Source organism: Mesoplodon densirostris, chromosome 14, assembly GCF_025265405.1.
Source record: "Mesoplodon densirostris isolate mMesDen1 chromosome 14, mMesDen1 primary haplotype, whole genome shotgun sequence".
NCBI lineage: Eukaryota > Metazoa > Chordata > Mammalia > Artiodactyla > Ziphiidae > Mesoplodon > Mesoplodon densirostris.
The window spans coordinates 74127795-74152620 of record NC_082674.1 but is presented as its reverse complement, the minus strand read 5'-3'; the positions used below and the strand labels follow the sequence as shown (position 1 = coordinate 74152620).

Genomic DNA, 24826 nt, shown 5'->3' with positions numbered 1-24826 from the left:
GGTTCGATCCATGGTCCGGGAACATCCCATATGCCGCGGAGCAACTAAGCTCGTGCACCACAACTACTGAGCCCACGCGCTCTAGAGCCCACGAGCCACAACTACTGAAGCCCGCACGCCTAGAGCCCACGAGCCACAACTACTGAAGCCCGCACACCTAGAGTCCGTGCTCCGCAACAAGAGAAGCCACCGCAATGAGAAGCCTACACACCGCAATGAAGAGTAGCCCCCACTCGCCGCAACTAGAGAAAGCCCAAACGCAGCAATGAAGACCCAATGCAGCCAAAAATAAAATTAATTAATTAGTTAATTAATTTAATTTAAAAAAAGAATGCTATATGAAGACTGGCTTTTTAAACTGAGCATAATTCCCCTGAGATCTAAGATGTCGTGTATCATAGCTCATGTCTTTTCATTATTTGGTACTCCACGGTACGAATGCACCACAGTTTAACCAGTCACCTGCTGAAGAATATATGGGTTGTTTCCAGGGTTTGCTATTATGAATGAAGCTGCTATGAACCTGCACGTACAGGTCTTTTAGTAAACATATGTGCTTCTCTGACATCAATGTTTTATCATGGCAAGAGTCACTTTTTGAAAAATCTAACATATATCCCATTAGTAGTCGCTAGTTTATAGAGAGAAGTTAAAATACAAGTTGTAAAATATTGCTTTTGAAGTATGCAGCTGTAGTATCTGAAAGAGGTGGAATATTATATTTACTTTTTTGCTCCAATTTTTTAAATGTACAAGGAGAAGCCAAAAACTAATGGTGGTTACCCATGGGAGAGGGAGAAAACACGGGGATAAAAAGGAGACTTCTGTAAATATATCTTATTTTATATAACTTTTGATTTGGGAATGTTATGTTTTTTACAACTAAAAAGGAAAAAACATCCTAAAAACTGAATATAAATGGAAACAAATGAACCTAGTTTCATATCAGGTTGTCAGTGTGGTCACACAGTATGAAGAATTTTGTTGAGTGACTGTCAAACACGGAATTTTGACTATATATCCATATCAGGATATACTCTTAGGGAGGAAAAAAGGACGAAAAAATTTTAATTGCATTTAGTAGTCTAATGGTTAGCAGTGATACTGGTATTGTTATTTTGAAACCATTCTAGGTATACTATAGAATAAAAGAATTATGTTATTTAATTTTTACTAAAACCAAGACTTTCAATGTAAGAGAAAAGAAATATATGTAAAATTCAAAAAAGTTAAATAAAACTACTATAATCTTACACTTGAATTGGGACTATCAATATAAATGCAATTTTTTTTCTTCTGAGAAATAAAATGTTCTTTTCCTTATTAAAACACCTAGAAGCGGGCTTCCCTGGTGGCGCAGTGGTTGAGAGTCCGCCTGCCAATGCAGGGGACACGGGTTCGAGCCCTGGTCCGGGAAGATTCCACATGCTGCGGAGCAACTAAGCCCACATGCCACAACTACTGAGCCTGTGCTCTACAGCCCGAGAGCCACAACTACTGAGCCCTCATGCCACAACTACTGAAGCCTGCGCACCTAGAGCCCGTGCTCCGCGACAAGAGAAGCCACCGCAATGAGAAGCCTGTGCACTGCAATGAAGAGTAGCCCCTGCTCGCCGCAACTAGAGAAAGCCCGCACGCAGCAACAAAGACCCAACACAGCCAAAATAAATAAATAAATAAATTAATTAATTAAATAAATTAAAAAAAAAAAAGTCTTGGGTAGGATACACCCCCAACATATGCAATCTTGAATTCATATCCCTGGGATAATTATGAAGTCTGGATTACAATACTTTGTACATCATAATGAACTCACTGAGAGAATTCTATACATTATGTAAAGACCTGAAGGTAAAGCAACTCCCTCCTTTCTGAGGCATAATTTTTGGGCAAATAGGGTAATTTTAAGAATGTTCAGTGGGGGCTTCCCTGGTGGCGCAGTGGTTGAAAGTCTGCCTGCCGATGGAGGGGACACAGGTTCGTGCCCCGGTCCGGGAGGATCCCACATGCCGCGGAGCGGCTGGTCCCGTGAGCCGTGGCCGCGGGGCCTGCGCGTCCGGAGCCTGTGCTCTGCAACGGGAGAGGCCACAAAAGTGAGAGGCCCGTGTACCGCAAAAAAAAAAAAAAAAAAAAAAAAAAAGAATGTTCAGTGGATCCATATGTGAAAGACCTGAAAAGCTGGTAGCAATCTTAGTGACCAACAATAAGATCAACGTGATAGCTGAATAATGGTACTTCAAGAAGCAATTAAAAACTATACCAATCTATAATTACTGGCATAATAAAGGTGTCTACAGTATGTTAAATGACAGCAAAACAGGCTTTAAGACAGTACGTACAGTACACTCTTGTTATAAAAAGGGTTATATTAAATGAGTTAATATGTGAAAAACATAAATTTTAAAGAACAATGCCTGACACATGGTTTAAGCATGCAATAAATATTAGTTCATAGCAGCTGTTACTGTTATAATACATCATATATTGACCCTGCTTAGGGGACGTTTTCCTTACCATCCTCTTTCTTAACCCCCATCCTTTTCTCAATTTTTAAATATTAACTTTTCCTACACTCCCCCCAAAAGCTTTAAGGTTCCATTAATTCTTCCCTTGGAGGAAAACTGGAAACAAATTTTAAAAGTGATATAGCTACACTTTTAAATTCTCTCTATAAAGTTCTTGACCATAATGTAAATATTTATATATTGGCCCTAGAACAAATAGGAAGGTTCAACAACCATAATATTTGGTATACATTAAAATAAAATGCTGTGCAATTATTATCTTAAAACTAAAATCAGACTTCTCTAATGTACTTAGAGGAAAGGTACTACCTATATCTAGGACATTGTGTTTTTTTATATGCACAGCTGTTGCATCCTGTTATAGACAATGTTGCACTCTATCATCATTTCCATTTTCCATCCTGTGAACCAAGGAAGGGTTCACGCACACTTGAATGCAGCTGGCCCGAGGTACAGTGTCAAAGGAGACAAAGTCTGCCCTCAAGAAGTCCACCTTCCCATGTGATGCCAGCCTCTTTTCTTCCTTCTTTCCCTCCCCAGCCCCTGCCAACAGCTGCTTCATCATGTCCTTCCTGTTCAGGGCCCAGGGCTGCTTCTTGCCACTCTCATCCAAACATCCACCCAGGAGAGGATCTAATAAACTTTTTATACTGGAAAAAAAATAATTGACAGGCTTTGGGTGCCATATACCTCTCAGGGGTATTTGCATTTTGAACAAGGGGTAAAGACGTTTGGTTAAAGAAGTGAAATTCCAGTGGTGAAATTTAAGCTTAAGTATTAAATGGAGAATGAGGTTTGAAAGAAATAAGAGCTTCCTAGAATCATTTAAGTTGTTGCCTACCTGGCTAACTTAAAACCCTTACCATGATGGACTTACTCTTTTAGCCATGCTGCTAAAAGTTGCACCATTAGAACTAAATGTCAGCTTTATTATCTTCAGTACAAATGAAAATGTATTGAAATGCACAAAACAACTATTTACCATAAGACCACCAAAATAATTATGAACTAAACCAGCGAGTGGAACTGCAGAGCCCATGTTCTCAGTGATGTGATCAACCCTTCTGCTCTGGCATACTGTTATGATCCTATATATTTTAGAGGGTTTATGCTTTCAAAACTTCATTTTAATGAAAATATATCCTTCATATTACTTTTTCTTTAAAAGTGTGAAAAAAAACAAATACACACTTACCTGGATGTAATATGTGCCCTTTTCCTGAGCATACATCATTAGAAAACAATAATCGAGGTTTTGCTTTGTTCTCCATCTGAAATAAAAATTTTCAAAAAAAGTTAGGGACTTCCCTGGTGGCACAGTGGTGAAGACTCCACCTGCCAACGCAGGGGACACAGGTTTTATCCCTGGCCCGGGAAGATCCCATATGCAGCTGAGCAACTAAGCCCGTGTGCCACAACTACTGAGCCTGCGCTCTAGAGCCCGAGAGCCACAACTACTGAGCCTGCGTGCCATAACTACTGAGGCCCACACGCCTAGAGCCCGTGCTCCGCAACAAGAGAAGCCAGTGCAATGAGAAGATCGCGCACCACAACGAAGAGTAGCCCCCGCTCGCCACAACTAGAGAAAGTCTGTGCAGCAACGAAGACCCAACGCAGCCAAAAAAAAAATAAAAATAAGTTAGGAATCAGACTCAAAGTTAGCAAAATAAGGTTAGATGTATACTATTTTATAATATATAAAATATTTTATAATATATACATATATGCAATATATACATCACATATTGTATATACAATATTATACATATACACAATGTATATTTATGTATTAGAAAGATAGATAGGTAGATAAATAGATGGATGGATATCACACATACAGGATATATCCACTTAGGAGAGAGTGAATGAGAATTCACTCTTCTCTAATGAAGGCTTTATCTAAATATATTCTCAAAAACACTAATCCTCAAGGTGTCCTGAGGAAAAAAGGAATCTAATGTCAAGTAAGTTTGGGAAGGACACATATTCCTCTTCTAGAGACGTATTAGTATATTAGAGGCATTTAAACATTCAGCAGGAAATACATTTGCTGAAAAAAAGTTTTTAATCCAATATTTTCCAAATTTTCTTGACCACAGCCCCCTTTTCCAGTAATATCTTAATGTCTCTAGGAACTAGTGCTTCACATACAGGTAAAAATTCTTTAAAAACCCAAAACATCATATTAAAATTTACAATATTAGGTCCTTTTGGTGAATTCTTGGCAGTCTACAGAAACACACTGACCAATGTTAAAAAGAGAAGTGGTTTTTCTAAAAGCCAGTTTTAAAAAAAAAGCACACAATAAAAGCTTTGAACCACTAAGTAAACTTCTCCAGAAAATACCTTACCAACTGATATGAATTTAATGAGTCTATCCATAGTTTTTTTCAAACAAATTCAATCCTAAATTTTTAAAATAACATTATATTTATTGAGAGATAATTAACCAATTATAGGGACATATCTGTTTTTGTGACAAATTAACAACTCAAGAAATACAATAAATCTCTTCCCAACACAGTGTTTTTGTCCTTTTTTCTGGTTATAGGCAACCCCAAAATAATGCCAATATCTCTTAGCTTACTTTGTCTTTAATAACAACACAAGGAAAGTTTCTCTTTCAATTTTAGAGATTCAGAGATAAATAAATTCAATTGACTAATGATTTTATTGCAATACAATTCTGCACAAGAGTATTATTGTTTTGATCACTTTTATTGGATCTGTTCTCATTTATGTTACACACAGACACGAGATTTCTATCTGGACTAACTTTTGAGTTATACTGAATATACTCTTAAGAAAAGTTATAACGACACAGAGCAGCACGGTTATAAAATTCATTAGGTTTACCAAATTCAATCTCTCATCAGAAACTCCACAGAATTTCCAATAAAATAATCAAAAAGTCATTAGCTCTCAACTAATTAGCTCAACCCTAAAATGAGTTAAGCTTCGATAAACAAGGATGACATTTATTACCTATTATACTCACAAGGGTGCACAGGCTTACCTTATTCTTTCTTTAGAATCTCCAAATGTCTCCTTTAAGTTTGTCAAGTCAGGATAATAGCTTTCAGGAGGTGATATTATTTCAACCAAGCCAGAACTGATTTCTTTAGAAAATCTATCATGAGAAAGGTTGGCTGAGTTATTTAAGTTCTGTGGGATTTTATATCTTAATGATCAACTTATATGTATAACATAAAAATACATTTTAAAAAGATCTCTGGTTTTAGCATATTGATAGACAAAGGTAGAGCCACATTATCTTAAACAAGGACCTTTGCTTCTCTTTTGTCTTTCCTTTTAAAGTAAAAGATATGTCTTTTGGGGGCAACAAGAGATACATTTCAATGAAGAAACCCATATCAGGACTAATTTCATGATACTGCTCTTAAAACTACGAAGACAATATTATAAAAACTAATGGTATCTGCAACTTACTAAGCTGTCCATCTGTTACCTGCTATGTGCCCCACTCAAAATAAACTGTTAATAAACCTTTGCAGATTTTTAGACATAGTTTAGCACTGAGGTTTGAAACTGCTACCTGACTAGCTGCCCTGACAGCAGAAATTTTTTTTTCTTGCTAAACAGAGGGTGAAAGATTTAAGTGATCTCATATGACTCTCTATTCACTGTCTTCAAGATTAAAAATTGTTGTTTGATAGTGTTACATATATATGACATTCAAGTCTTTTCCAAAATGAAATACACCAATGTATCCCATCAGATAACTTGATATACATACACATACTTTATGATAATATAAAAGACCAATGATAGGTGGTCCAGTGAACACTGAACTCCACAAAAAAATGAACTGTAAAAGAAGGTGTTTTCTTTTAGCAAAAAGCCAAGAGATAATAGTAAATAGAATATTTTCATTTCCATAATTAAGAAGAACTTACTCTTTCTCCAGGTTGGCTACAACACCATTTACATAATCAATATCTGTCTGGGAGAGAAAAAAACAATTATACAAACATTCATGTTTTTATATTTTTACCTTTATATTTTATTTAACTTTTAATTCTGAACTCAAAATTAATGATTAAAACATTCATTGAAAACATGAAATTTTCAGACAACTTATGGGATTTGCACTTCTGTATTCTACTGTATTGCACTGCTATATATCACTGAGTACTAACTCATACAATAAGCAGATTCTTAAGTTTTTATCGTTTTCAATTGTCTACGTTCAATTCAGTAGAAAAAAGTGAGCACAGAAACTATTTCTACTTCTTCTGCAATATCCAAACTGTAAGTAGTGAATAAATAACAGATGCAGAACGCTATAGGGAAAGATTTTTCCACTTGGAATCATAAAACCCAGGTTCCAGATTTGCCTCTCTAGCTACTGGCCTGTATAATCTAAAGAAAGTCAAGCTCTGAGCCTCAGTTTCCTATCCTATTTAAAGAAAAAGGGAGGGGGGAGGAAACAATACCTCAGACACTATGACATTACATGATAAAGCTATGTAATAAAAAGCAGTGTTATTCTGTATTATTATTTTATTATTAAGCTGATAATGAGAACCCAAGTCAAAAGTACTTTAATCAGTCAGAAAAAAACGTTTATCAAAACTGTAAACTTCTAAATTATACATACAAGTGGAGAGCCAATACTCCCGACCAATTTTAACTACAGTGACAACTTAAAATACTCAACTGTTAGAAGGAATCAATGATATCCCTAGTACAATCTATGTTATAAAGACGGCCAAAACACTTAATACTTGAGGAAGATGAGCTTTATCTTTTTGGTTTGTTTTAACACTGGAAATTACGAAACTACTGAATTATAAAAAGTTGTTTTAGAGGAGGCTTTTTGGAAAAGTAGTTTAACTTTAATTTCTGTTAACTGAAAGTAATTCCTATTTTTATTGTTAAAGATGTAGGAGTGAGACAACTTATTAAGACCATATCCATCAAACTCTTAAAGAACTATGGAAACACAACTAGCACACAGCTCAAAACCCTCCGTCCTTCCCCTACGTAAACCCAAGCACATCCTACCATTCATCAGGCTATGATTTTAGAGAACATAATCAAGTCTGGTTTATATAACCTTTAATGAGTTTAGTAATACGTGAAATTCAATTTGATAAACGTTTATTGAGAGCCAGTGATTTGCCTAGCCAAGGAAACAGGAATACAGTTGAACAAGTCCAGCTCCCTGTCCAGTAAGCTATCCAAGAGGGCGGCTAAGAAGAATAAGCTTATGTGAACATAGATCTATTATGTAATGTATAATAAAATTTATGAAATGCAAGTGATCCATATCTAAAACTACACATAATCCTTATGTTGCATGTTAACTGACGCAACTAGCAAAAGATTCACTTAAGCGACGGTAACTGGTGTCACCATTATATACCAGAAGTGACCCTACCTGGTATCAGCCAAGGGAGTGGTTGTGGGGCTCTTCTGAAGAAAGTAAACATGTAACTAACTGGCCTAGAAACACACAGCCAGGCCAGTCTTTGTCCCCATTCAGGCCGCTCCTTGCCTCTCCCCAACTCTTAAATGTTGCCCATAAGACAGGAAGTCTCTGAGATGTCGGGGGCTTCACTGCTTTAAATTAAAAGAATGCTTTTTCCTGAAATATTTTTTAAAGGCCTGTGGAGACTTCTTAAAAGGTACTATTTTTGTTTTTACTTCCATTTCTCTAGGAGGTGGGTCAAAAAGGATCTTGCTGTGATTTATGTCCTAGAGTGTTCTGCCTATGTTTTCCTCTAAGAGTTTGATAGTGTCTGGCCTTATATTTAGGTCTTTAATCCATTTTGAGTTTATCTTTGTCTATAGTGTTAGGGAGTGTTCTAATTTCATTCTTTTACGTGTAGCTGTCCAGTTTTCCCAGCACAAAAATTAAAAAATGGGACCTAATGAAACTTAAAAGCTTTTGCACAGCAAAGGAAACCATAAACAAGACGAAAAGACAACCCTCAGAATGGGAGAAAATATTTGCAAATGAAGCAACTGGCAAAGGATTAATTTCCAATATATACAAGCAGCTCATGCAGCTCAATATCAAAAAAAAACCAAACAATCCAATCCAAAAATGGGCAGAAGACCTAAATAGACATTTCTCCAAAGAAGATAGACAGATTGCCAACAAACACATGAAAGGATGCTCAACATCACTAATCATTAGAGAAATGCAAATCAAAACTACAATGAGATACCATCTCACAATGGTCAGAATGCCATCATCAAAAATTCTACAATCAATCAATGTTGGAGAGGGTGTGGAGAAAAGGGAGCCGTCTTACACTGTTGGTGGGAATGTAAATTGATACAGCCACTATGGAGAACAGTATGGAGGTTCCTTAAAAAACTAAAAATAGAACTACCATACGACCCAGCAATCCCACTACTGGGCATATACCCTGAGAAAACCATAATTCAAAAAGAGTCATGTACCACAATGTTCACTGCAGCTCTATTTACAATAGCCAGGACATGGAAGCAACCTAGGTGTCCATCAACAGATGAATGGATAAAGAAGATGTGGCACATATATACAATGGAATATTACTCAGCGATAAAAAGAAACGAAATTGAGTTATTTGTAGTGAGGTGGATGGACCTAGAGTCTGTCATACAGAGTGAAGTAAGTCAGAAAGAGAAAAATAAATACCGTATGCTAACACACATATATGGAATCTAAAAAAAAAAAGTTCTGAAGAACCTAGGGGCAGGACAGGAATAAAGATGCAGACGTAGAGAATGGACTTGAGGACATGGGGATGGGGTAGTGTAAGCTGGGACGAAGTGAGAGTGGCATGGACATATATATACTACCAAATGCAAAATAGCTAGCTAGTGGGAAGCAGCCGCATAGCACAGGGAGATCAGCTCGGTGCTTTGTGACCACCCGGACGGGTGGGATAGGGAGGGTGGGAGGGAGGGAGATGCAAGAGGGAAGAGATATGGGGATATATGTATATGTATAACTGATTCACTTAGTTATAAAGCAGAAACTAACACACCATTGTAAAGCAGTTATACTCCAATAAAGATGTTAAAAAAAAGGTAATATTGTCCTCCAATTCTGAGAACATATCTGTGAATCTATAAATGAGATATGTATATTCTTAGGGTATGTGAGTGATAATGATTGGGACAGGTGGGAAAAAGAGTAGACATACATAGCAAAAGAAGAAAGAGCATTCCCCCCACTCCTGGAGAAATCAAGTCTTCTTCATGGTTAAGTAAAATTAAATTTTTTAATTAAAACTAAAGGATTTATTAATACATATTGCAACATGGATGAACCTTGACAACACTATGCTAAGTGAAAGAAGCCAGTCACAAAGGACCACACATTTTATAACTGCACTTATATAAAATGTCCAGTATTTAAAAAATATCTATAGAGACAGAAAGTAGATTAGTGGTTGTCTAGGGCTGGGGGGAGAGCAGTATTAATGGGTAATGGCTAAGGGGTGCAGAAATTTCGCTTTGAGGTGATGAAAATCTTCCAGAAATTGATTAAGATGATGGCTACAGAACTCTGGCTTTAAATAGGTGAGTTGTATGTTATGTGATTCCAAAAAGTAAATAAATAAATAATCAAAAACAAAAACTAAGAGATAGAAAAACGTTAAATGTAAAAAAAAAAGTATTTCAGATTGTGCATACAGAACTATGGGTCAAGCAGCTTCTCTTAGGGATGTATAAGGAAAAGTTTAAGAAGCATAAAAGCAGGTTCAAGTAAGTCACTAATACTGACACCAATTCATCAGCATAGAGTCATACACACGTAACAATTCATCAACATATACACTTGGCTTAGGAATCAATTTTACCAGTAGTGTATAAATTAGATGAAATGACAGTAATAAATTCCAATCTTTACTCTAAATCAATAATTTATAAAGTCCAACTGGAAAAGAAATAATTCTTTGCCAAATGTCACGGCAGTCAGGAAACTGTAACAAAGTCATATGATTTCAGGGAAACTTTCAATTAAAATCAATATATAAAATAACACATCACTTTTGAATATGCTATAGCTGTTGTGTTCAGTAATACTGCAAAGAACAAATATGTGAACTAGAAATCTGAGTGAAGATACTTTTATAAATAAATTATAGAAATTTATTTCTAATGGGCCGAAGAATAAAACAGAAAGTTAGAGGCAACCTCCTATGAAAGATAAACAAATGTTACAAATGTCAGAAACTTTAAACAGTTACCAGTTGTAAAACAGTTAGCCAGATGAAAAAGAAGGAAGAAATTTTAAGCACTAGATCAAAAAAGAACATAAAATTAAGAGGACTGAATTTTAAATAACTTGAAGGTAAAAATTGATTTTTAAAAATGTCCTTCATATGTAAATTTACTATCTTCTTTCCAATCATTTCATTCCACAAATGTTTACTTGGTGTCTACACCATAATTGGGGATATTTATATCCGTATCATATCCATATCATCAAGCTCTGAGTTTAGACTAGCAAATAAAATAGACAAGATCTCTGCCTTGTGAAATTTAAAATTTGTGGAAGATGCAGTCCATAAAGAAAACCAAAATTATATATATATATTTATAACTGAATATTTATTAAGCGCTATATAACTGGTATGCAATAATAGAGAAAAGGAAGCAACCTATTTAAACAGGATAGTCAAAGAAAGTCTGAAGATTTGACATCTGAGCCCAAATCTGATACATATTTCTATTCAAATCGACAAAAATAAACAGAAAATACTAAGAGGAATATTGTAAATTAATTGATATGTTAATTAGGGCTTTGCCTCTGCCCTTAGACAGGGTATGTGCAAGATAATCCACTGGAATAGATCATAGCGTAAAATTTTCTATTTTGTATATATTTTAGAGGGTATAATATGCTATTATTATACACATGTACAGACTGGGGGGTGCTGCTCAATGCGATGCTGAGCAGGAAAGCTGGGCTTGCACTGCTGTACTGGAAAAGACAAGTCCTGGTGAGACAGGAAGGTTGAATTAGCCAAACAGGCCACCAAGCGGTCACTGGAAATAGGCCATAAAAATAAGGATGGGGCTTCCCTGGTGGCGCAGTGGTTGAGAGTCCACCTGCCGATGCAGGGGACACGGGTTCGTGCCCCGGTCCGGGAAGAGCCCACATGCCGCGGAGCGGCTGGGCTCGTGAGCCATGGCCACTGAGCCTGCGCGTCCAGAGCCTGTGCTCTGCAACGGGAGAGGCCACAACAGTGAGAGGCCCGCGTACCGCAAAAAAAAAAATAATAATAATAATAATAAGGATGATATCCACCACCTTTGCTGGTTATCTTCTAAATAACCTCTGATGGCTTTATATCACGGTTGATAGCTCTGTTCCAAGTCTTCCCTATCCTTGTTCCTAGGGGCTAAATTTTCTTCTAGTTATGGGTCACTTTTTTGGGGGCTCCTTGGCATTCTGGTTAACAATAACAATTTTTAATTTGATACTGGACATTACAAATGCACACCGCTGAGTGTCTTGATTTTGCTGTCTTCTTTTAGAAAGCGCTGAACTTTATTCCAGCAGGCAGTTATTTGTGGATCAGCTGATCCTTAAAGGCCTCTAAGCTTTGCTGGGGTGGGTTGAGAATAACCACTTCCTTTGTCGTCTCCACTGAACGCCCTGGGTTATCACCAGGGGCTTACCGTTCTGGCCGGTCAACCTCATCCTATGTGAGCAACGGGATATGGTCAGGTTGCAGCTCCCTGATCATCCTTTTTCCAAACCTGTGGAGCTTCACCCTGTGTATGTGGGTCCCCATCCAACAAAGACTCAAAGGCACCATCGTTTTCTGTTCAGCGTCTCTGTTCTGGAACTCTGTTCTGCAATTTCCAGCTGCTCTCTTCAGGATTCCCCTTCCTGCAACGTGATCTGGAAATATCTCCAGGCAGAAAGTTGGGACAATCGTGGTGCTCATTTCTCTCTCTCAGGGAATCACATCCTGCACAGCCTGCTGTCCACTGTCTGAGAACAACTGGATTGTATATTTTGTCTAGCTTTTTAGTTGCTTATAGCACGAAGGTAAGTCCAGTCCTTATTAACTCCATCATGGCTGGAAGCAGACGTCATTTTTATATAATAAAGAACCAATGAGAATTCCAAAAATTCCAAGAATTCCAAAAAGAGAATGTGTACAAGTGACAAATCAAAAGGACTAAAATGACAGGCCTGTGCCAGAATGGAGCTGGCAGCTCATAATAAATTTTGTTTCCCTAGGGGTCCAAGGAAAAGCTATTCCTATACACCTAGTGCTTGGTTTTAAGGTTCTTTAAATTCAGTGCAGATGTACCAACAGAGGCTAACAAATACCAGTTAGCTTGTAGTTTCTAAAATAGTCAAGCTGTTCAAAGATAAAAGTAAGAAAGCGGAAGTTAGAAGGATACACAAAAGAAAAAAAGAAACCTACTTCTTCATTTTCAATATATCTCTCATAGCCTTTCTTCCTTTCCTTCTCCTAACAGTCGGCTGATGCTACAGCAACAGTTCTCAAACTTTTGTGATCAGAACCCATTCAATTCAAAATATGTTCCTAGTTTGATGACTTCTCACCACCTCCAAGCCTAGCCTGGATTATTACAAGTTTTCTAAGTAGGCTCCTCGCTTCTGCCCTTTCCAAAGCAGCCACTGTGATCCTTTTAAAAGGTGAGTTATACCAAAAATGCATAACTGCAATCTAATCATGAGAAAACATCAGACAGACCCAAATTGAGACATTCTACAAAAATAACTGACTAGTACTCATGAAATGTCTCCAAGTTCATGAAACACAAGAAAAGACCGAGGAACTGTCAAAGATAGGAGGAAATTGGACTTCCTGGGTGGCACAATGGTTAAGAATCCACCTGGCAATGCAGGGGACACGGGTTTGGGCCCTGGTCTGGGAAGATCCCACATGTCGCAGAGCAACTAAGCCCATGCGCCACGACTACTGAGCCTGCGCTCTAGAGCCCGCGAGCCATAACTACTCAGTCCGTGTGCCACAACTACTGAAGTTCGCACGCCTAAAGCCTGTGCTCCGCAACAAGAGAAGCCACCGCAATGAGAAGCCCGCGCACCGCAACAAAGAGTAGCCCCCGCTCGCCACAACTAGAGAAAGCCCGTGCGTAGCAACAAAGACCCAACACAGCCAAAAATAAATAAATTTTTTAAAAAAAGGAGGAAATTAAGGAATCAGAACAACTAAATGCGGTGTGATCTTTTGGATTGTACACTGGAACAGACTAATGACCTTAGGGTGGAAAAAAGTGGAATATGAATAATGTCTACAGTTTGGCTAATAGTATTATATCAATGTTCATTCCCTGGTCTTGATTATTTGGCTACATAAGTTGTTAACATTAGAGCAGTGAAGGGAATACTCTGCATTACTTCTGCAATTTTTCTGTAAATCTAAGTTATTTCAAAATAAAGTTTTTTAAGTGCCTTCAAAGAAAAAAAAAACGTTAAGCCAAGTGGCTTCTCTACTTGAAACCCTCAAATGGCTTTCAAGATTAGCAGTTCACAAGACAGACCCACTCCCTGTTTTCATAAAGTAAAATTTTATTGGAACACAACCCCATCCTTTCATTTACATATTGTTTCTGGTGTTTTCGGGGCTACAACAGCAGAGTTGAACAGTTGCAACAGAGACTGTATGGCCTGCAAAGCCTAAAATATTTGTCATGAGGCCCTTTACAAAAAAACTTTGCCACAGTTTCCTGACTGACGGTAAAAGCAAAGTTCTCACGATGGCCTGTAGCGTGCTCAGTGATCCAGCCCAACCTACTCCTCCTCTGCCGACTCCTACTGCTAAGCCCCTCACCTTTTCTGCTCCAGCCACACAGGCCTCTCCTTGCTGTTTCACAAAATGTGCCCAGCAATGCTCTCACCTGAGGGCCTTGGCACATGCTGTTAGTCTGCTTGGACTGTGCAACTCTTGCACCTTTCAGGTCTTTGCCCGAATGTCCTGACCACTCTAATAAACCATCCCTTGGCAACCCTGTACTCCCTTTCTTATTTACTCTGATTTATTTTCCGTAGCATTCTCTACCATCTAACACATCATATATTTGTTTTTTATCTGTCCTTCTCTACAATGTAAGTTTCATGGGGCACAGGCTTTGTTTTATTCGATGATATGCCTAACACTTACCGCTGCGTCAGTAAATATTTGTTGAATTACAAGCAAGTTTTATAGGATATTATATATACATAGACATATATATGTGTGTATATGTGTGTGTGTGTGTGTATATATATAGACATACATACATATATATACTTTCTTCCTGACTGGCATTTCTGTGATTTATAACCAATGCATAAGTAAACATCTTAAAATCTACCTTCTAAAAAAATTACAGGCCAAAAATACTACTGAAGCACCAAGACAGTAATCTGCGGTTTAAAATCGAGAATAGAAACAACTAATAACTAGACAGATAATCAGCAAGTCTGCAGAAGACTTGAACAACACTATCAACCAACTTGACCTAACAGGCTTCAATAAAACACTCCTCTCGACAAAAGCAGAATCCATTCTTTGTAAACCACACGGAACCTTATCAGGATAGACCATACACAAGTCCATAAATAAGTATTTATAAATTTAAAAGGTCTGAAATCATGCAAAGTTTGTTCTCTGACTACAATGGAGCTGAATTAGAAATCAAACGAGAAGGAAATTTGGGAAATACACAAATAGATAAAAATTAAACACATTTCTAAATAAACCATGAGTAAAAGAAGTAATTACAAGGGGATTTAGAAAGTATTTTGATCTGAATGAAAATTAAAACTTGACATATCAAAATTTATGGGAAGCAGCTAAACTGGTACTCAAAAGGGAGATTTAGAGCTTTCAACTGCCTATATTAGGAAAAGAAACTCTCTAACCAATAATCTAAGTGTTCACCTTAAAAATATAGAAAAAGAAAAGTAAACCAAACTAAGAGTAAACAGAAGGAAGGAAAAGTAAAGAGTGGAAATTAATGAAATAGAAAAATAGAGGAATGATAAACAACAAGGTCCTACCATATAGCACAGGAAACTATATTTAATATCCTCAGATAAACCATAATGGAAAAATATAAGAAAAAATGTACATATATGTATAACTGAGTCACTTTGCTGTACAGCAGTAATTAACACATTGTAATTCAACTACAGTTCAATAAAAAAATAAATAATGAAAAATAGAGAAATGATAAAGTTAATAAAACTAAAAGTTGGTTTTTGACAAGATCCAAAAAAAATGATAATCAACTGAATAGTATCACCAGAAGTTTTTCTACTTTACCTGGTGGCCAGCCAGCTGGAGCTGAAAGACCTAAAAGATCTCACTGGGGAAGCAAGTGGGGAAGAGAAAGAAAGGAAAACGGGGGTAGGGGTAGGAAGAATGAAGACAGGAGACTGCTGTTTAGCAAATTAACCTTGAGGAACTACTGGTCTCTTAGCCATGTGCATATATAGCTAATAAATATTTTTTCAAAAGGAAAAACGAAGACAAGGGTACAGAAAAAAATATTCCTGTGTAATGCCAGACTACAAGTTAAGGGCACGATCCACTGTCTAACGGATTTTTTAAAGTTTTTTTTTTTTTTTTAGATGTTGGGGGTAGGAGTTTATTAATTAATTAATTTATTTTTGCTGTGTTGGGTCTTCGTTTCTGTGCGAGGGCTTTCTCTAGTTGTGGCAAGTGGGAGCCACTCTTCATCGCACTGCATGGGCCTCTCACTATCGCGGCCTCTCTCGTTGTGGAGCACAGGCTCCAGACGCGCAGGCTCAGTAGTTGTGGCTCACGGGCCTAGTTGCTCTGCGGCATATGGGATCCTCCCAGACCAGGGCTCGAACCCGTGTCCCCTGCATTAGCAGGCAGATTCTCAACCACTGCGCCACCAGGGAGGCCCCTTTTTAAAGATTTTTAATATCCTTCAGTACCTTCCTCACTTTAGTTCAACGAGTAAAAGAATACTTAGAATGAAATCTGTTCTTTTGCCTCTATTAAAAAAGATGACAAAAGGTAAGTATGAGAGTTTGAGAAAACATAAGTACAGACAGGGTGACTGTTTCTGAGGCTACTGTACTTCTCAGGTGCTTTGGGGTGGAAAAAAGTTCCAAAGCATTCAGGTAACTAACCCCTGGCTGAAAGCACCACTAAAGGGTCTAACCAGAAAAGACTAAACCACTCATACAGAGTTCACCCAGGAACACAGCACTGATATTACACACAATCACCAATGAGAAACAGTTACAAAACTGCAAACTCCATTTTCAGTAAGACCAAAATTAATAACCAAAATTCTCAAACTCAAAAGGAACCCAGTTTGGTTCCAATAACCCGAGGTAATGTGCAGAACTGTGCAGAGTAGTTATAGTTGCAGGAAGCAGCCCGACTCTGTGGCAGCTACAAATGGTTTGATGGTTTGATCAAGGAAAAAAAACAAAACAAAACACACACACACACAGTTAGTCTGGAACACTACTCTGTCCCTCCTTCCATGATGATTCATAAAAAAGGAACCAACACAGCAACTACAGAAAAACGTAAGACAAAAAGGAGAGCTTCAACAAAACCTATGAACAAAAACAACAAAAGCGGGCTTCTCTCGTGGCACAGTGGTTGAGAGTCCACCCGGCGATGTAGGGGACACGGGTTCGTGCCCCGGTCCGGGAAGATCCCACGTGCCGCAGAGCGGCTGGGCCTGTGAGCCATGGCCGCTGAGCCTGCGCGTCCAGAGCCTGTGCTCCGCAAAGGGAGAGGCCACAACAGTGAGAAGCCCGCATACCGCAAAAAAAAAAAAAAAAAAAAAAAAAAAAAAAAAAACCCACACACAACAAAAGCTACACTTGATAGCAACAAAATAGGTGAGAAATTGTGACCAAATATTTCCTCAGTAATTGAAAAGAAAAAACACCCCGTTGAAGCAGTTGCTGTGGTGAAGCAATTCCAGATAGCAGAAATGATTGTGATAATTTAAAAATATACATGGAAATGCAAAAGATCTAAAATATCTAAAGCAATCTTGAAAAGAACAAAGTTGGAGGACTTAATCCTACCTGTCTTCAATACTTCAAAGCTATAGTAATCAAGATAGTGAGGAATTTGCATAAGGATCAACTCACAGATTAATGGAACAGAACAGAAAAAAGACCCACACTTATAGGGTCACTGGATTTTCAACAAAAGCACCAAAGCAATCCAATGGGGAAAGGAAAGTGTTTCAATAACTGGTTATGGAAGAAAATGACATCTATATAAAAAACAGTGAACTTAACATGACCAAAAATTAACTTGAGATAGATCACAGACCTAATGCACAAGTTAAAACATGAAGCTTTCAGAGAAGAAAATCTTTATGATTTGGGGTAAGCAAGGGTTTCTCAGGTCATGAAGAGCAAGAGTCATAAAAGGCAATATTGACAAATTAGACTTCATTAAAATTAAAAACTTCTGCTCGCCAAGACAAGGCAAAAACATGAATAGACTTCCACAGATTGGGAGAAAATATTCACAAAAACACATATTTGACAAAAGAATGGTATCCAGTATACACAAAGAACTCTGAAAAACTCAATACCACCACCACACAATTTTTTTAAACGGGCAGAGTTTTGAAGACATTTTACAATAGAAAATAAAATGGATTAATGATGGATAGAGATGCGATAAATGAAAATACTAAAACATTGGTAGAATCTAGGTAGGAGGTAAACAGGTATTTGCTGTAAAATTCTTTCAATTTTGTTGTATGTCTTAAAATTTTCATAATAAAAATACCATTCAAAAGTCCTTTCTTGAAATTAAAGACGACTTGACTCTATACCTAAAGAACATATCCTGTGCCAGGGAAAAATGATCTACAATGGTTAAAATCAAGACATAGTACACCAAAGTTACTAGGCTTTAAAGATAAAAAAAGAATCTTTTGGGCAACCAGGTAAAATATGGATTTCTTACAGCAACAAATAAGAAAGATGGAAGGTCATCTGGCTAGCTTCAGCAATAGCACTATACCATTCCCCCATCCTCTGGGGAAAAAAAAAAAAAAAGGGAAAAGAAAGAAAGAAAGAAAAGGAAATGTAACTGACAGTTTCTATACCCAAGCAAATATAAAGGCAGAAGATAACATTTTTGATCACATAGGACCTCAGGGAAAATTGCTCACAAGGACCTTTCTTGAGGAAAATTAGAAAATGAACTTTAATCAATAGGTTTAAGTAGGTTATCAATTGAGAATGTACTTTATGTTTATTTAGGTTTAAGCAAGTAAGTAAATATATTGTGAATCATGAGGACCAAGTTTCTCACCGTTGGAGAAAAGAGTTAAAATTAAGGAATGGGGGAGGCTAGGATGAACCCTGTGGTATTGGGTTGGACCTACAAATGGATGCACACAGGACTTACATAGATGTATATATGTGTGCATGCATGTGTATGTATGAATACATGTATTTCCTAGCTCTGCCCACTGAAAAGGTCAGAAGCAATGATCCCTCAGGAACAAGGAGCACATCTAGAGCCCAGGCCTTGGTTTCTATTACCATTCTCCAATAAAAGGAACCAGGTTCCTTGGGGATATAGTTGATTCTAGGACAGGGGCAGGGAAAATACAAAATAAACCTAGAACATCTTATATTGCTAGAAAATAAGAAAAAATGATGGGGCATATTGAAAGGAGAGAGTAGCCAACTCAAAGAGCTCCCAAATGGCCAAATTTGGGACAATTTGAGCAACAAAGTAAAAAATTTACAGTAATATCCACAACACACTGACATAAATAACTGAGAAAATAAATGAAATTGGGGAAAAGGATAGATCTTCCTTATAGCTGAATTCCAATTAATAAATCATACAATAGTAATTATAGTAATGATAGTACAATAAATGTGCAATAGTAATTACTGCAGGCAAGAATCATCAAGGATGCTAAATTAGCTGGCAAAAACTTATGATGAGAAACAGGATATTTGCATGATCTCAAAGTATCACCCCACAAGATAGCTACAAGGTACATACAGAAAAGGAGAATATTTACAGTAGAGAAATCTGGCAGACGCCATCTCAATCAAGTGATGAAAGTTAACACTGCTGGCAATGAGATATATCAACATCCTCTAAACACGAGGCTCTGAAAAAGAATACATCACTTCTATGGTGTTCTTACTAAAAACGCACAACCTGAATTTAATCATAAAGAAATATCAAACACCTCACTACAAATATCTCAATTTCATTTCTTTTTATGGCTGAGTAATATTCCAATGTATATATGTGCCACATCTTCTTCTGATGGACCTAGAGTCTGTCATACAGAGCGAATTAAGTCAGAAAGAGAAAAGAAAATACCTTATGCTAACACATATATACGGAATCTAAGGGGGAAAAAAACGGTCATGAAGAACCTAAGGGTAAGACGGGAATAAAGACACAGACCAACTAGAGAATGGACTTGAGGATATGGGGAGGCAGAAGGGTAAGCTGTGACAAAGTGAGAGAGTGGCATTGACATATATACACTACCAAACATAAAACAGATAGCTAGTGGGAAGCAGCTGCATAGCACAGGGAGATCAGCTTGGTGGTTTGTGACTACCTAGAGGGGTGGGATAGGGAGGGTGGGAGGGAGGGAGAGACAAGAGGGAAGAGATATGGGAACATATGTATATGTATAACTGATTCACTTTGTTATAAAGCAGAAACTAACACACCATTGTAAAGCAATTACACTCCGATAAAGATGTTAAAAAAAAAAAAAGAAATATCAAACAATCCCAAACTGAATGACATGCCACAAAATAACCAGTGTTCTTCAAAAGTGTCAAGGTCATAAAAGGACATTAGTGGGATATTTGGAGAAATCTAAATAAGGTGTGTTGATTAGTTAAAAATATAGTTTCAATGTTAATTTCCTGCTGTTGATAATTATGTTATGGTCATGTAAGATGCTAGTATTTGGGGAGATTGGCTGAAGGGTATCTCGGAACTCTGTACAACTTTTGCCATTTCCTTGTAAGTCAAAAATGATTTCAAAATAGTTTTAAAAAATGAATGTGAAACTTCCTCAAAAAATAAATAACCAATCCAGAAAACAAAAAGCCCCTACCAATAAGAAAGTTTAAAAACTCTCTTGATCATCTCCTTGGTCAAAGAGGAAACATAAACCAAAATCATGGACAGGGCAAGGTAGGGGTAGGGGATTAAGAGGTACAAACTAACAATACTACGTATAAAATAAATAAGCTACAAAGATATAATGAACAGCACAAGGAATGTAGCCAATATTTTATAATAACTTTAAATGGAGTATAATCTATAAAAATATTGAATCACTATGTTGTACACCTGAAACTATAATACTGTAAATAAACTATACTTCAATTTAAAAAAAATCATGGACTAATAAGAATTTAAACATTTCACGTCAGAACCTATGGGATATAGCTAACACAGTACTCAGAAGAAAATTTATATTAGTTCTTATATTAGCAAAAGGAAATAAATAAATAGCAAATAATAAATAAATCAATTTAGCATTTGGGTCAAGATGTTTGAAGAGTATAAAATGGAACCAACAAAACCAGAAAAAATTAATAATGTTAAAAGCAGACATTAATAAATTAGAAAACAAAAAAAGGGAAACAATAAATAAACCCAAAAGATGGTTTGGGGGATAATAAATAAAAACAGTTCCACTAGCTAACCTATCAAAAAGGGGGACGGCGCACAAATACAAACACATAAACAAAGAAATCGGGGAGAAATAACCACAAAAAGAACAAAAGTTTACTTTGCTCCACTCCATATAAAGCAAATTTTAAAATTTTGATAAAATGAACCACTTTCTTGGAAGATATTTTATCAAAATTGACAATAAATCTAAGTAGCTCTTAATGTTACAATATGAAAAGTTAGTATTATACCATCTATGTAGAAAAGGGGAGAAAAAAATATATCCACACATATACCCATTAAATACCGCTGAACGGGTACAACCACCATAACAGGCGAGGGACAGCCTTGGAGGAGAGACTTTTCAAGGTATACAATACACACATTTATAATTTTTAAACCATGTGATCCTATTACCTATCCAAAAAATTAAATAAGTGGGAAATAATCTTCCCTTGTAAATAAAATACATAACAATAAATAAAAATAAAAAATAAAAACTCCACAGCAACTTGATCAATTCTCTCTGGTTATTCAACTTCTGTATTCATTTACAAATTTACCTGCTCTGCAAATCCTGCCCATAGGCCTGCTAACCAACTAGTACTGTTAACCCAATTTAAACCAAAGAATTTAAAGACAGCATAGTAAAGGCCTCTGGCACTCTGACTGTAAAACACAAACTAGAATATGTACGACAGTAAAACCTAAAAGTGAATAAAAAGGAAAGCTGTTCTCATGCCAAATACTAAACACTCCAAGAAGCCAGAAATTCTCTAAACTCAGTTTTTCAGAGACTACTTCTAGCTGTTTTTCCAACATGATGAATTTGTTATTTCATTATAGAATCTCCACTTGAATTCTATCATTTAGGAACTTAAAAATTAAATATGGCCTTTGGATTGTTTCTAGGCAAACTGCAGAAATAATGTGAATACCTAGAATGATATGAAAGATAGGCTATCTCAAGTTCTTCTTCCAAAGTCCCAGCAATGTTTGTGGTTATCATCAACATAATCTAGGTGTTACGGTTTAGGCAAAATTCTGGCTGAAACCCACTTCAAAAACTCATTTCGTCTCTTTCTTTCACTTCGAATAGTATTTAGCCATCTACGCTTGTGCCTCCATGTTGATTGCGCAATTCAGGTATTTTTGAAGATACAACCTGTATCGGTCACGATCTCAGTTGCAACCGACAGAAACTGACTCACGCAGGATAGTCAGAAAAGCAGTTTACTGGACAATGATTGGTTAGAACTTATAGAACCTCCAGTTAGGCTGAGGAAGCAGGCTAGGAAGGTGGCAGAAATAACCCTGGACCACAGCCAAAAATCAGAGAATGCTCCTAATGCCACAGCCTGCAAAGCCCTCACCATCATTCCTCGATGCTCTGGACACTGCCCCTGTGGCCCCTGGAGACGACACCACCACCACTATCACCAGAATGGACTGTCCACAATCCCTGCTTCCTTAGAAAATATATTTCTGCTGGCGTACAGAAATATAAACTGATCCTGTATCCAGCCACCTTGATAAATTTCCCTATTATTTCTAACAATCCGTTTTAGAGGGGGTTTTCTGTGTCATCTGAAAACAATGAAGCTCCATTCAAAGTCCAGGAAAGGAATACCCACATGGCTGAGCCCAGGTCACATGCCTGAAAACTGGTTAAGCAAATATCTGGCATTTTTAGTTTCCATAGTGAGAGGAAGACACTTCTCTTCACCAAGCTTCATAAAACAGGGAGCTCTCCAGATATAAGAATGGGACAGAAAAAACAATTTTTGGTAAAATTCAGAGTACACTGTAGGAAAACATTCTATCAGAAATGATCATGACAGAAATAATAGAAATAATTATATAAAGTAAGAAGAAACATTATAAATTAATAATCAAATATATAACATAAAAAATAAGGAGGCATACAGACAACCAAGGATCATTAGGATACAAAAATAATCATTATATTCTAAGTAAAAGTAAACACAAGAATGATACAATCTTAAAATGTGAACACCACACTTGGATTATCTCATGGATCCTTCAGAGCAGGTGGAATTCATTCCTCTCCATTCCTCCTGCAATTCCAGAATACAGTCAGTGAACTTTAAATAATGCATCAACAGCCAACTGTTCAAAACCTTGAATGTTCTGTAAATGTCTCATCATATAAGACCAATGGACCCCCAAAGGAAAAATCATCAGAGAGGAGCAAAGAACTAGAAACACAGCAAATAATTACTTTTCTGTCTCTTTCCTCTCCTCCCTGAGGGGCATCTTATGGTTCTCCCTTCAAAGAAAAAAAGAAAATACAAAGAACAGAAACTAAAACAAGAATGAAGAGACTATGATCTCCTTTACTGTCTATGTGTATTCTTGTCCAGTTTTTTCATTCTTAATTTTCTCCTCACATGTTAAAGTGGACCTGAGGTAATTCACACTTTTATAAAAGCTGAAAATATTTGCAAAAGATAAATTACTTGGTCCTATTTACTCTAGATTAATTTCAAGTGGGAGAGTGGGGAGAGTTTCATAAAAGGGATGAGCTGGGGCCCGAAGGAGGAATAAGAGAAAGGAAGAGGCAATGTTTCGGGTTGAGGAATAACACAAACAGAACTGAGAACATCCAAGGTCTTATTCAATGAGCTGAGAGCAGAATGACTACAGCCCAGACCTACTAACACTATGATGTGAAGAGCCTTTAATAAACAGACGGGAAACCTGGAAGAGAAGCAGTTTGGGGAAATCAGACTAATTTAGTTATGGACAGATTAAGAGTTGCCCATGAGATACTTCAAATAATGTTATCAAGTAGGCAGTTGGAAATAGAGACTCGGGAAGAGGCTAGAGATCTAGATGAGGAACCATCCCACACGTAGATCACGGTCAAAGCCGCAGAACAGGCACTTGGGACTAGTGTTAAATGAGCCCCAGGCTACCAGACACTTAGGTAAAAACTCCTAATCAAACGTAGAACCAAATGTGGTGATTAATAATTTTAGATTGCCTAAAGGCAATGCAATGAATTCTGTAAACTAATTCTTCTGTTCAGAATAGATTTTCTTTCAAATATTGAAATTCTATATACACACATATACAAACACTGCAGTTCAGGAGAGAAGTCCTCCGAGGTCAGAACACTGCTGACCCATGGGCCGCATTTTCAGTTTACAGCGTCTCTCCATGCACGATCTCACTGCATCTCCCTGCAGCAGTGCTGAGCTCACAAGGCTCAATGGCACTATTCTCCTTTTAGACATGAACAAACTGAGGCTGAAAGAGAAAACGACCTGCTCAAGTGGCAGAATCCAGACCCTGAACACAGGTCATGTGACTCCAAACCCAGCGTTATTACATCTGAGTGATCAGAGAAATGGCTACAGCAAGAGGGTCTTGAATCTTCATGCAGCTAATCTCTGTCTATAGGCTGAATACTATTTTTCAAGTGCATAAGGAGCATTTTTCATTTGGTAGTTTTTAAATTTTAAGGCTTTTTTTCTTATAAAAATCAATACACGCTCATTGCAAAAAAGTTGTAATTTTCCAAAACTGTATGGTATCTCCCCAAAATCTCAACTCTCAAAGTAACTGCTACGAATAGTTTCGAGTCTATTCCACAAGACCATTTTCTCTATTTATTTTATC

The 24826-nt window shown here is 37.1% G+C and overlaps 1 protein-coding gene across 3 annotated transcripts in view; it reads right to left on the bottom strand.

The window, feature by feature from the left end:
• MGAT4A (alpha-1,3-mannosyl-glycoprotein 4-beta-N-acetylglucosaminyltransferase A) overlaps window positions 1–24826 on the bottom strand; it is a 116850-nt gene that overhangs the window by 24285 nt on the left and 67739 nt on the right. For all 3 annotated transcript variants that reach the window (XM_060116693.1, XM_060116692.1, XM_060116694.1), the window contains exons 6-8: window positions 6443–6489; window positions 5542–5655; window positions 3721–3796 (exon numbers count right to left, since the gene is read on the bottom strand). In XM_060116693.1, coding sequence (XP_059972676.1) covers window positions 3721–3796; window positions 5542–5655; window positions 6443–6489 — 237 coding nt within the window. The remainder of the gene's footprint in view (window positions 1–3720; window positions 3797–5541; window positions 5656–6442; window positions 6490–24826) is intronic.